General features: G+C 50.0%; 1 protein-coding gene across 1 annotated transcript; it reads left to right on the forward strand.

The window, feature by feature from the left end:
* Positions 1–651: 651 nt before the first annotated feature.
* Positions 652–14,311, forward strand: LOC108786525 (H-2 class I histocompatibility antigen, Q9 alpha chain-like; the record flags this gene model as incomplete). Its single annotated transcript, XM_018555843.1, has 2 exons — positions 652–756; positions 14,051–14,311. Coding segments are annotated over exons 1-2 (310 nt in total), but the record flags the coding sequence as incomplete, so codon positions are not given.
* Positions 14,312–14,393: the final 82 nt, after the last annotated feature.

Genomic DNA, 14,393 nt, shown 5'->3' on the forward strand with positions numbered 1-14,393 from the left:
CTGGTCTGCCCTCTCCTGTCTCAGCACTGGGGACACATGGATAATATTGAATTAGATTGTAATAAGCAGTTTCTGTTCTCGCAGTATATTTATGAGCGGCCATTTCTCATACTGTGATTCTCAAACAACTCGCAGGGTTCCTTTAGCTTTAGCCCTCGTTCACACCTAGGCGTATTGCATATGCGCGTCTGTCGCGTGTTTTTTTTGCCGTGATTCGCGGTAAAAAAGTTGCGCGACCGTCGCGCGTTTCCGAAGGCTACTTGGCTGTATCCCAATGGAAACGCGCAAACAAAACGGCCCAAAGTAGTACCTGTACCTTTTCAGGCGTGGGCCTTTTGGAGGGCGTTAGGGACGGGCGGAAATACGCCTAGGTGGGAACGAGGGCATTGACTACAATGCAATTTATATTTTTGACCGTTTTGTAGAGCGTTCGTCAAGCGTAGAACGCGCTACAAAACGGTCAGGTGTGAACGAGGGCTAAGTGTAACATTTCCATCCTCATCACTCGTCTTCTGCCCGGTAACAGCTGATCAGCAGTGTGTTCATTTTCTTATTGGATGACGCACATTTATCATCCAATCAGCACAGAGAACTGACTCCTGTTCAGAGTTCATGACTCACGCAGTAACTTTTCTACTTGTGAGGTTCTCTTAGAATCATTTTGGGGGTATTTTTAAAACCTCCCTATATATAACTCCTGGATTAAGATGACCCCCCTCATTCTGCTTCTTCTGGGGGTGTCAGGAGTCAGTTGTGGTGAGTATGAGGATCCGGAATATCTTTTCTATCTGCAGTAATAGATGTTGTGGATTGAACAGAAATCATTGTGAAGTCGTAGTATATTGTGTCAGTCCCATATATTGTGTATATTGAGGAGTTACAGTTGGAGATTAGTGTGTGAAATATTGTTTTATTCTCAGTGTAAATGATCTCTGTGTGTTTACTGATACAGAAGAGTTATAATAAAGTGACACTAAACTCCGGAGTTCAATCTTTTAAATACATTCAACTACCGTAACTATTACCAAAAATCTGATTTGTGTATCACTCGGCTGTAGATCCTCCAATCATCTCTGACACTGTCCTTCCTTCTGGAGAGGGGCTACTTTTGTTCCCCATGGTCCCTTTGTGTGTTGTAAAGTAGCCCCCGCTCCAAGCTCACTCCTGTGATGGACTAGAATCTCAATACAAATTAGTAAACTAAACGTGAGATTGTAGTTGCTGTCCAGAATTGGGCTGAAACAACGAATCGATAAAATCGATTATATTCAATAATGAGAATTGTTGTCAATGATTCTCATAATTGATTAGTTGATTTTTGATTAGTTGCCACCACTCTGCTCCTCCGTTCTCCTCCCCACTTGTGCTGGCTGCGGCGGTCTGTGTCCCTTTCAATCCTCGTTGCTCTCCCCGCCTGTACTGACAGAGGCAGCAGTGACACAGACCACTGGTACCAGCACCAGCATGGAGAAGAGATTGCAGTGCTGCATCAAGGATAGCCAATCGTGAATTTATACAAAACTTATGTCAAATACACAGGTGCTTTTGGGACCACACAGGACACAGTGCTATGCCTGATGAAGGGATCCTGTGTGGTCCCGAAAGCGCCTCTGTATTTGACATAAGTTTTGTATAAATTCACGATTGACTATCCTTGAAGGAGTCTGGTGTGCTGGTGACATCTCTTTATTATCTGCAACTGGCGGCGCCATCCGCGGTCATTCCAAGCACCCTTCTCCATATTTGGGATTATCCGGTAAGGAGTGCAACAAACCTTTCTGTTCATATGCGGTGGCTGCATGCCCCCTCTCCCCCTGTACCTCCACTGCGGCTCCGTTCCTCCTCCTGTGCGCGCCTCGTTTCTCCTCCTCTGCCCGCCCTGTTTCCTTCTCTGCTCCCCCGTGTCCCCTCTTCTGCCGGTGTTCTATCAATCTGGGGGATTAATAGAACACTGGTGTCAAGTCTCCAATCCGCGGCTGGAAACAATAGCCAGCCTCTTATTGGATATTTTAAATTACAATAGCAGGCTGGCTATTGCACCCGCCCACTGCCTGCTATCAATCAGCAGAGGAGGACCTGATGGAGAACTTTCTCCTTCAGTTCCCTCCTCTGCTGATTGGCAGCAGGCAGTGGGCGGGTGCAATAGCCAGCCTGCTATTGTAATTTAAAATATCCAATAAGAGGCTGGCTATTGTTTCCAGCCGCTGTATGCTGTGATTACATTCAGCTGCACGAAGCAGGCAGCTGTCATTCCCCAGTGAAGTGGAAAGGTGATGTTAGGAGTCTAGTAGACCCCTAATGTCACCTGAAAGAGAACCTGTCATCTCAAATGTGCTATCACATAAGGGGCTTGTGGGCCATCCCCCCTTCCCCATGTGATAGCAATGAAGATGGAAAAAAAAATAAAAGTTAAATAAAAGAAAACATATCCCCCAAAAAATTTTTAAGTCCCCCGACCCCGCAAATGCACGCATACTAACAGAAACGCAAGTCGGGTGCACCTACGTATGAAAATTACGATTGCACTACACATGTCAGGTATCGCCGCATGCTCAGAGTGAGAGAAATAATCTTCCAGCCAGTATTCATGGCTCTCTACACTGATGACCGGCTTTTTTTTATTTTAAATAAAAGTTTGGCTATTTTATTATATTGCAGTTTTACAATTCACATTATTTTACATCCATGAAACTAATTAAAATGTCTAATATAATACATACAATTATTAAAATATAAAAAAAGGTCTGAAAAGTAATTTTTGGTTTCAACCTGAAAAATTCTGCTGCAGGATGTGTGTTGTGGTATGATTCATTTCAATGGCACCCCAAACGCGCCTCCCATTTTTCAGTATTCAGCGCTGCGGTACTTTGACTGACATTTATTCCGTCATGCAGCGCTGTACTGAAATGAATTTTATACCATTTTTGGGGGACAGATAGAGCTTTCTTTTGCTGGTATTTAATCACCACTGGGGGTGTTATTTTTTACAATATAATGAAAAAAGTACCGGAAATTTAGAATTTTTATTTTTCCTACATTATGTTATAAAACATTTATCATTACCCAATTTTTTGGTAAAATATAAAAGACGGGGTCACGTCGGGTAAATAGACATCAAACGGAATAATGAAAAATGTTTGTCAGTCAAAATAACACGAAAATCAATTAAAGGAGAACTCCAAACGTGTCAAAAATTAACCCCTGCAGTGAAGCTGCCCTCCTCCCCCCACTGCAAGAGTAAGGCCTTGTTCACACCAAATGCAGAGCAGATCCTGTCAGGTTTCTGCACACGCACGCTAGTCTTTTAGATGCGTTTTTGGCTACAAAAATAATAATATTTTCTCTCCCGTTCATTGAAGGACACGGCTAGAGCTGCAGCTAACGATTATTTTCAAAATCGATTAGTTAGCCGATTATTAAGTTCGATTAATCGGATAAACAATAAAATAAAGTTTAAAAAATGGCTCCAGTGATAGGACTACTAGTTTGTATTGAGGTTGTAGTCCATCACAGGAGCAAGCTTGGAGCGGTGGAAGTAAAAAAGAAAAAAGATAGTGTGGTGTGCAATATAGTGAAATGGAAAGTGTAAAATTATACAGCAATGAATGCAGAATTGCATCGGCTATAGAGGACTACAAAACCCAGCAAAAGCACATTATACAGCGCAATGCAGAATACCGCCAGCTATAGAGGAATACAACAAATACCAGCAATAATACATAATAGCTGGCGGTATTCTGCATTGCTCTGTATAATGTACTATTGCTGGGTTTTGTAGTCCTCTATAGCTGGTGGTATTCCGCATTGCCCTGTATAATGTATTATTGCTGGGACTTGTAGTCCTCTATACAGCGCAATGCAGAATATCACCAGCTATAGAGGAGTACAAATAATCCCAGCAATACATTATACATACAGTGTATAATGTATTGCTGGTATTTGTATTCCTATGTATAATATACAGCACAATGTACCATCAGCTATAGAGGAATACAAATCCCAGCAATACATTATAGAGCACCATGTGTGGGAAAGTGCAGGCTTACCTGAGCAGTCTTCCAGCAACTTGCTTCTGAGATCGGACCTGTCTATCGGCGGCTGTCATCCCCCCACACCTGCTCCTCCTTACTACATCTCCCCGCGTCCCTGTGCCGATCGTGGATGTGGGCGGGCGGTGAGTGTGAGGCGGGGAGGAGGTGCGGCGTGAAGAGCGTGGATGCGAGCGGGTCTGGCAGCGGCGAGCGTGAGGTGGGGAGGAGGTGCGGCGCACAGCGTGTGGAGCTGTGAACAAGGCCAACTGATCGGAAGCCGATTAATCGATTATTGAAAAAGTTGACAACTTTTTCAATAATCGATTATAATCGATTATGTCGATTAGTTGTTGCAGCCCTAGACACGGCAACAGATCGTAGAGCCTGAATGGTAGGGTATATCGCCACCTGCAGGAGTAGGACGCTAGGCACATAACTAAAAAACAAGACAGCCTAGAGGCGGCCCCTGCTGGTGGCCCAACCCCTCACTTGCTGACAAGTCTCCAGTTTTTTGCCTAGCGTCAGGAGTCAGGAGCTAAAAAAATTTCTCTGGAAATTTTTTTCCTTTCTTCCGTTTGATTTATTGATTGATTAGTTTTTTCTTCTAGCAAGTGTCACCAGGGCGACATGCTGGATGACCATAGATCCTTGAAGTCTCCCCTGGGTGACCGGCGAGTGCATGCAGACTCTGCCACGGTGGGTCGGCTGCGACATGGTCCCCCCCTGACGCCTACGGATTCGTCCCGGGGGGCGCATATGACAGGGGGTCATGGCCTACCTGTCACAGCGCTCCCCGTAGGCTGCGGCGCCGCGACTACGGTCGGGGGGCGTTGTTTTCTGCCGCCTCCCTGCTCGTCCTTGTGAGGAATCCGGCCTTCCCTCCACGGGGGTATGTATGGGGTTCTGCGGTGGATGTGTCGCGGGGACCAAGAGCTAAGGTAAGCTTGGGGGCTGCGCTGTTCTCTGTGTAACAGCTGCAGCCTCCCCCCCCCCACCTCATGATGATCGGGCTCCAGGGGGGTCTTGGATGGCACCTGTGGGGACTTGGGCTCTGGGGGGACCTGTCGCGGCCTCCGGGCAGCATCGCTGCCGCCATTTTGATTGTGGGCTGCTGCCCCTCCTGGCTGTTTGGCTGTGGGAGCCCTGGATGGGGCTTATGTGCGGGGTGCTTAGGTGGGGACTTGGGCTCTGGGAAGCCCCTGTGGCCTTTCGTATGGGCGGTGGCGGCCGATGCCGCTCGTTCGGCGGCCACGGCCGCTACTCGAGGCCCCGGTCTATTTGCGGCCGCCCTCTTGGATATGGGCAGATGCCCTTTCTCCCTATGTCACTTCCGCCCGGGCTTTCCTAAGCCTCGGGCGGATGGGGAGGGTCTTTCTTTCGGGCTGAACCGCGGTGGAAGTCAGACACGGGGCAGCTCTCCTCCCACCTGCAGGGTCGGATGGCTGGTGCTGGGCTGAGACAGTGACTTGGGGTCGTGAGTACTGTGGGGTCTCTCTCTCTCTTGCCTGTGGTGGTCTCCGGTCTGGGGGACTTTCTGTTGGGAGTGTGCCATGGATCGCAGGGATGATTCTCCTGCATTGCCATGTGAGGGTTGTGGGCTGCGCTCTGCGGACCCCTCTAGATCCCCTCTCTGTGCGGCCTGTGCGCCTGCGCTCATTTGCCAGTCACCCGTGCATCCTCCAGTGTCCTCTGGTGGGGGTGGTCGGCACCGCTGGTACCACGCTGTCCCTGGAGGTATTTTCCTCTGCCAAGGATGGGTTTTTGACGCGCATTGAGCGCGCCCTGCGCAGCGCCCGCCTAGGAAACGGGCTTTGCCGATTCCGTCCCCTGCCCTGTCAGGGGAGTCCGAGGAGGAAGGGGAACTTCCCTCGACGTCGCCGCATCCTGATCCGGGTGATTCCTCGCAGCCTGATCGGCCAGTGAGGATGAAGCCGCGTCTACGCTCCTGGTTCAGGAGCGTGAGATGGTCTCTGCGCTAGTCCGCGCGGTCAGGGAGACCCTTAAAATTGAGGATACTAGTAGTTCTTCCGCGCTGCCGCCCGTGCAGTTTGGGACGCATAAGATTCTCCGTCCTTTAACCAGTTGACATCCGCGGTGTTAAACCCCCTTCCCATCCAGGCCATTTTTCAGTATTCAGACACGGATAGGAAAGCTGAGGCGCTTTCGCGGACTCTGTACTCCGTCTCAGGGGCGCTTATGCGCCCGGTTTTGGCTTCGGCATTGGTCTCGCAGACTCTGACAGAGTGGGCTAAGATGTTGCACCAGGGTCTTGCGGAGGAGAATGTCTCTCCCGCTTATGTAGAGTTGGCGGACCAATTGGTGCAAGGCCTTAGGTATGTCTGCAATTCGGCTTTGGATGCGGCGCCTTTGGTGTCTAAGTTATCGGTGTCGGCGGTGACGCTTCGCCGGTTGCTTTGGCTTAAGTGCTGGTCGGCTGATCAGGCTTCCAAAAAGGCTCTGATGGAATTACCCTTTACTGGGGACCATCTGTTTGGTTCCACCTTAGATGAGATCATTAAGGATCTGACGGGTGGTAAGAGTACCTTTCTTCCCCAAGCGCGCAAGAAGGAGCAGCGCCGAAAGCCTGGACCCACCTTCTCCGCTCACAAGCGGCTTTTTCGGCCCCCGCCGCCCTCTGACAAGGGCGGGAAGTTTCACAAGCCCTCCCCTTCACAATCCTCCAAGCGCCCATGGCAGCCTAAGTCTGCCAAGCCCGCCGGCAAGCCCCAGTTTCCCAGGGTGGGGGGTGGCGCCTTCGGCTCTTTGCGGATTTTTGGTTGGCCCACGTCCCCGAGTCTTGGGTCCGGGAGCTGGTTTCTTCGGGCTACAAGATCGAATTTCTGTCCCGTCCGGGGAACTGGTTCTTCCTGTCCAACACGCGTCTCTCTCCGTCGCGGTTGGCGTATCTCCGTCACGCTGTGGCAGACCTTTTGTCCCAGGGGGTGGTTGTGCCGGTTCCGTCCTCGGACAGGTTCAAAGGGTTTTATTCTAACCTGTTTACCGTGCCCAAGAAGGAGGGGGTTCGGCCCATCCTGGACCTCAAACGCCTGAACACTTTTGTGCGGGTCCGTCGGTTGCGGATGGAGTCGATCAGGTCCGTGGTGGCCTGGCTTCGTCGGGGATCTACTGGCCTCCATCGACATCAAGGATGCCTACCTTCATGTGCCCGTTTGCGAGTCTCATCAGCGATATCTTCGTTTCGCGGTGGGGGAGGAGCATTTTCAATTTGGCGCTGCCTTTCGGGCTGGCGTCGGATCCGCGTGTGTTCACCAAGGTGCTTGCCCCCATTCTGGCGCTGTTGCGTTGTCGGGGGGTTTCGATCGTGGGCTACCTGGACGATCTGCTGCTGCGGGCAGAGTCGCACTCATCTCTGGTGACGGCTCTGAAGGTCATGGTGCGGTCCTTGGAGGAGTTCGGTTGGCTCCTGAACCTCCGGAAGTCTTGCCTGGTGCCTTCCCCGCGCCTGGAGTATCTGGGTCTGGTTCTGAACACTGTCGCAGCCCGGGTTTTTCTCCCTCAGGAGAAGCTTTTGAAGCTGCGTTCCAAAGTACGGCTGCTCCGGACTCGCCGGTGGTCGCCTGTTCGCTTTTGCATGCAGGTCCTGGGTCTCATGGTGGCCTCCTTCGAGGCGGTGTCTTTTGCGCAGCACCACACCAGGACCCTGCAGAGGGACATCTTGGTCCAGTGGGACAAGTCCCCCCTGTCCTTGGACAGGGAGATTCGGAGCTCTCGGGAGGCAAGGACCTCCCTGCGGTGGTGGCTTCAATCTCCGGCCTTGGTGCGGGGGAAGTCTTTCCTTCCCGTGCACTGGACGGTGGTCACCACGGACGCCAGCCTTTGGGGTCCTGGGCTCCTTGACCGTGCAGGGTCGTTGGTCGCTGGAGGAGGCCCGTCTGTCGATAAATGTGTTGGAACTTCGGGCGATTAGCCTTTCTCTCCTTCATTGGTCGGCCCGGGTCTGGCGGTCCGGGTCCAGTCGGACAACGCCACTGCTGTGGCGTACATCAACCACCAGGGCGGCACAAAAAGCGTGGCCGCGGGTCGGGAGGTGTTCGGGATTCTCTCCTGAGCGGAAAATCGAGTTCTGGCTCTGTCCGGGGGTGGCTCTGTCCGGGGGTGGACAATTGGCTGGCCGATTACCTCAGTCGGTGGATCCGGGGGAGTGGTCTCTGCACCCGGAGGTTTTTCAGCAGCTATGTCGTCGCTGGGGGACGCCGGAGGTGGATCTGCTGGCGTCTCGGTTCAACCGGAAGGTGGACAGGTTTGTGGCCCGGGCCCTGGATCCCTGGGCGGAGGCAGTGGATGCCCTGGTGGCTCCTTGGGGTCATTACGGTCTAATTTACGCCTTTCCCCCTCTGTATCTGTTGCCTCGGCTGCTGCGTCGGATCGCGGCCGAGGGCGTCACCGTCATCCTTGTGGCCCCAGACTGGCCTCGGAGGGTGTGGTACGCCGACGTGGTTCAGCTGGTGGTGGACGCCCCGTGGCGTCTCCCTCTGCGCCCCGATCTTCTGTCCCAGGGACCTGTGTTCCATCCTTCTTTACAGTCGCTGGTTTTGACGGCGTGGCTGTTGAGAGCCAGGTCCTGAAGGACCGGGGGTTGTCCGATACAGTCATTTCCACTATGCTCAGGGCACGCAAAGCGGTTTCTAGGAAAATTTACCATCGCACGTGAGCCTGGGGCCCTGTCCCCGCGTTTATTCTCCATCAGCAGAATCCTTGCATTCCTGCAGCGCGGGGTGGCTCAGGGGCTGGCCTTGAGTACTGTGAAGGGCCAAATCTCTGCCTTGGCGGTGCTTTTCCAGCGGCCTCTGGCGTCTAATGCTCTGGTTTGCACTTTTGTTCAGGGGGTGACTCGCATTGCTCCCCCTGTCCGCTCGCCTTTGGCTCCGTGGGATCTGAATCTCGTGCTTTCAGTGTTGCAGGAATCCCCGTTTGAACCTCTTCGGGAGATTCCGCTTATGTCTTTGTCACAGAAAGTGGCCTTTTTGGTGGCCATCACTTCCGTTCGGCGGGTGTCGGAGTTGGCTGCCTTGTCCTGCAAGTCTCCGTTGCTGGTTTTGCATCGGGACAAGGCGGTTCTCCGTCCTCGGCCGGCGTTCCTGCCGAAGGTTGTGTCGGCATTCCATCTGAATGAGGAAATTGTCTTACCTTCCCTGTGTCCGAAGCCGGTCTATAAGAAGGAGCGTGCGCTCCACTGTTTGGATGTGGTTCGCGCTTTTCGTGTTTATTTGGAAGCTACGGCTTCTTTCCGCGAGAACGACTCCCTGTTCGTGCTCACGGAGGGCCCTCGTAAGGGTCGGGCCGCGTCGGCGGCTACCATCTCTAGGTGGATACTTAATGTTGTGATTCAGGCGTACGCCGTTAAGGGGCGTGAGCCTCCATTTTCTGTCACTGCCCATTCTACTAGGGCTGTTGGGGCTTCCTGGGCTTTCCGCCATGGGGCCTCTGTTTCTCAGGTTTGTAAGGCCGCTACTTGGTCTTCTGTTCACACCTGGACGTGTTTGCATCGGCGGATGCTGGTTTGGGGCGCAATGTGTTGCAGGCTGCTTTTCATGGAAGGACACAGGTCCCGCCCTCTTTTATGGGGTGTACACTCCTAACTGCTTGTTACTTACTGGAGACTTGTCAGCAAGTGAGGGGTTGGGCCACCAGCAGGGGCCGCCCCTAGGCTGTCTTGTCTTTTAGTTATGTGCCTAGCGTCCTACTCCTGCAGGTGGCGATATACCCTACCATTCAGGCTCTACGATCTGTTGCCCTGTGTCCTTCAATGAACGGAGAGAAAAGGATTTTACGGTGAGTACAAAAATCCTATTTTTTTGTCAGCTTGTTTTTCTCACGTTTTTTAACGCGTTTTTCCGTTCAGTGAAACGCACGTTTCACTGGCGGTATTATTTTATATTTTTTTTTTTCCTTTATTTTCTCTATTTAAAAAAAAAAAATATATATATTTTTAGTTTCACTTTTAAACTTTCCGCCCCCCTGCGACGTGGTTGCTCTCAAGAGATGGAACCCGGAAGTCGGCAGCCGCCGGAGGACACAGCGGGAATCGCGGACAAGGTAAGACCTGTACGCTGTATTCCCGAGTGTGGCTCGAGGTTACCGCTTTGTTAACCCCGAGCCACTCTCGGGAATACCAAAGGCAACGCACGGCAAAACGCCCCAAAGAAGCTCCTGTACTTCTTTGGGTGTAGGGCGTTTTGCAGCGCGTTCCTACGCGCTGTAAAATGCCCAGGTGGGAACCATGCCCATAGGCAATCATTGGTTTTCACATGTTTAGCGTTTTACAGGGCGTGGGAACGCGCTGTAATACACCCAGGTGTGAACCAGGCCTTATGGTTTTGCCCTTCGGTCACACAGATGCTCTCTTGCTCTTTCACAAGTAGCTCTGTAATCCATATCTTGGTGGCTTCACAGGATTGGTACAGTATAAAACAGATGAACTGAATCATTATATGTTGTGATCCCTAAAGTTTTAGAGTTCCGTTTTCTTGGGCTCCGACAGTTTTTGGACCCCAAACAATTTAGCTCTTAGTACTGAATGCATTTTATTTATAATTTGAGGGCCCAAAAACTATATTGTGGAACCTAAAAAATTTATAATGAGAAACTATTTATTGTCCTGACCGAAAAGCAGACTGCCTCCCTCATCGATTGACACTTTTACAGTATAATAATATTTGATGACGCATGGAAACCATCATTGATGACTATTAACATTTGCACATCATCCCATATTGTTTTAAAGCAGGATTAAATTCTCAAACTTTTTTCAACAATGAATCCAGATCAACCTTGCCCTGCAAAGTATTTTTCTACATTTTTGTCCAAGTACTTAGTCATCGTGTTTCTGAACAGCTCCAACTCTGGCAGATCAGCTTCCCTGAACTTCCTGTCCAATACAAGATCACGAGGGACTGAGTCTCCAGCAGATGTCCATATAGTAGCTCAGAGGGGGGAGTGCAGGGAGAGGGAGGAGGGGAATGTCTTGCCTTGCTGTGCCTGAGTGTTTGTGGAGATACAGCTTACTAGCACACACAGGGCCGGCCTTAGGGGTGTGCGAGCAGTGCGGCCGCACAGGGACAAAAGGGTGGCTCCATAGGACCCTGCAAGAGAAAAGAGTCACGCTAAAACATGCTCTGCTATACTCAGAAGTGTCATGCATTCTCTCCAGCTGCTGTGGCGCAAACATCTGGAGGGAATGCAGGTAAGGTGAGTATAAGAGAGATGCCGGGTAACTTTTCCAGAGAGACTAATACTTTGCCCTCCACGGGCAAGATTACAAGAGTCAACCTAATGTTCTTATATTGCAGGAGTATTGAATTGAAATTCAGGGAGGTCCAGTCTGTAAAATTGTACTCCAGCAGAGGTCTGAATTTCATGTTTCTGCTAGACTAGAGTGCCCCTTTAAATGTGGTGTCCCCATCAGAATGCACCTTTATATTAGTTGTCCTCATCAGAATGCCCCCTTACATCAGGTGTCCCTATCAGAGTCCCCCCTTACATTACTTTACCCCATCAGAGAGCCCCTTATGTTAGGTGTCCCTATCAGAGTCCCTGCTTTCATTAGTTGACTCCATCATAGTTCTCCCTTTCCTCACTAGGAAGGCCGAGGGCAGACGCTGGAGGCAAATCAGGCCGCAGGTCTGGAAGGAGAAAGTCCCACTTTCATCCCCCTGTGATTGGGGGGGTACATGCCATCATTGGTTGTTAGGACACTGGCGGTTCTAGCAACCAACCACTGAAGAGTAGACTTGTGCGCCGGCCAAAAATTTGTTCCGTTTCGGAATATCCGTTATTTCGTAATTCGTGTCCAAAACTCAATTCGGATTCGTACGAAATAGGAATTTTCCTTAGTTTCGGCACATTTTCGTAACTTTACGAACATTCGTTATGATGAAGTAAAAAAGCAAAAATACCTTTGTTAATATTGGAGTCGATGTGGTAGTTGTTTTTTTTTATCCGAAATATGAATTCCGTTAACGGATTTCATATCCAAATTTCGTATTTCGGGTAAAAAAAACTACCATCAACTCCAATATATTAACAAAGGTATTTCTGCTTTCTAACTTCATCATAACGAATGTTCGCAACGGAACAAAAATACGTTAACGGAATTTCGTATTTCCTGCGTGTATTGTAATGCAACCCTCAGCAGCAGCGGATCCGAATTTCGTATTTCGGATAAAAAAAAATCTTGGCATGTTGTTCAACCTCATTTACATTTTACAGGGGTAATATTAGTCCCTGTTTCAAAGAAATTCGGATCCAAAATTCGTTAATGGAATTTTGTATTTCGGATATCATTCGGAAACTGCAATTCGGATTTCGGATGCTTCCGAATTTCAGGAAATTTGTACGAATTTCGATTCGTAACGAAACTAATCGCACATGTCTAGTGAAGAGGAGGGGGGAATCTGCGCTGGGTTATATCTCGGTGGATGCGCCGTCCTTGAAGAGTTTCCAAGTCCGGCGCATCCACAACAAGCCAACCATAACCCAGCGCAGGTGTGTGATTGCGGTCCAGAGAGAACTGTCAGTCGGTCCCTATCCGGACCATGGCCTGCTATATACAGGGCTATTCACTAAGGCCTTGTTCACACCAAATGCAGACCAGATCCGGTCAGGTTTCTGCACACGCAGTGTAGTGGGTTGTGCCGCGCTTTTGATGCGTTTTTGATGCGTTTAGGGCCGGTTTTGGTTAAAAAAAAAAGTTTAAGTTTAACATGGACTTTCAGGCACTTGCATGCGTTTTTGATGCGTTCCAGACCAGATCCAGAGCAGGTAAAATAGGGCTTGCCGCATTTTTTTCATCCGGTCTGGATCTGGTCTGGATCCGCACGCTGCGATGTGAACTGGAGCTAAAAATACCATAGGAATACATTGGACGCAGTTTTGATCCGGTCTGCACCTGCTCTGGTCCGGATCTGCTCCCCGCTTGGTGTGAACAAGCCCTCAATGGTGAAGAGTTTGGAGAAGGCCGGAGAAGTGAACAACATCACTGAACTGGAAACATTCTCCAACTCGGATCACTTTCCAGTTCAGCGATGTTGTCCTAGATTGTTCTTCTCCTCCGGCCTCCTCCAAACTCTTCACCCCTCTGTGAATACTGACAGTGAGGCCGTTTTTTTATATCATTGTATTGCTGATAGTTGTGTCTCATTTATTAAGCATTGTAATTATCCTAGTCCGATATTTCATGCTATCATATGTCTGTTAGAGATTACAATGGATCCCTTATCATTATCAGGCCATGAAAGGGTTACATTATAAGTGATAATTATCAGACATGCGCACGGATAGAAAATCTGTTCAGTTTTGTTTTGATTCGGATTTTTGCGTTATTCGTTTTTTGGGATTTGGGCCCGAAATTTGATTTGTTTGTGGCAGCGAAGTGACAGAAATAAAAACAATTTTTGTTTTAATTTGCAGAAGAGGGGAAAAAAAAGCGTGAGGTTCCCCCCCAATTCATAGCAGGCCCTTTAGGTCTGGTAGGAATTTTAAGGGGGAGCCCCAGCCCCCAAAAATGGGAGGAAAAAAACCATGGGGTCCCTCCTAACATTCCTGCCAGACCCTTGATCTGAGCACTGGCCCGGCAGGAAAGGGGGGGGGAACGATTGAGCCGCCCCCCTCTCCCTAGCCTTACTAGGCCAAGTGCCCTCGGCAGTGGGAGGGTGTCCCCATGCCGATGGGGACAAGGGCCTCTTCCCCACAACCCTGAACCGGTGGGTGTGCGGGCAAGGGGGCTTATTTGCATCGAGGTACCTCTTACAAGGGCCTCTTCCCCACAACCTCGACCCGGTGGTTGTGAGGGTCTGCGGGCAAGGGGGCTTATTTGCATCGGGGTACCCCCTTAAATAATGGGGCACCCAGATGCCGCGCCCCCCTTGTGAATGAGTAAGATCCTTAGTAACATCCTTGGGCATAGCCATCCTATTTTTCCTGGAAGTAATCCCTATCAGTGATGAAATCCCTATATTAGATATACTCCGTGTGTAACAAACTACTTCTCTCTCTCTCAGACAGTCACACTCTGCGGTATTATGAAACTGGAGTCTCCTCTCCGGGATCCGGACTTCCTGTGTATTCTTCAGTTGGATATGTGGATGATCGGGAGATAGAGAATTATAACAGTGACACTCGTCAGAATCTTCCCAAGACTGAGTGGATGAAGAAACTGGGATCTGACTACTGGGAGAGAGAGACACAAATATGTCGGGGCGCTGAGCCCGTGTACAAGCACGATGTGCGGACAGCGATGAGCCGATACAATCAGACTGGAGGTGAGACAATTCTTCCACATTTATATTTATTATACTTAATATACCCAACAGCTAGATGTAGTGTAATATAAATAACTGTGTG

Source organism: Nanorana parkeri, unplaced genomic scaffold (genome assembly GCF_000935625.1).
Source record: "Nanorana parkeri isolate BGI_ZX_2015 unplaced genomic scaffold, ASM93562v1 scaffold215, whole genome shotgun sequence".
Classification (NCBI taxonomy): Eukaryota; Metazoa; Chordata; class Amphibia; order Anura; family Dicroglossidae; genus Nanorana; species Nanorana parkeri.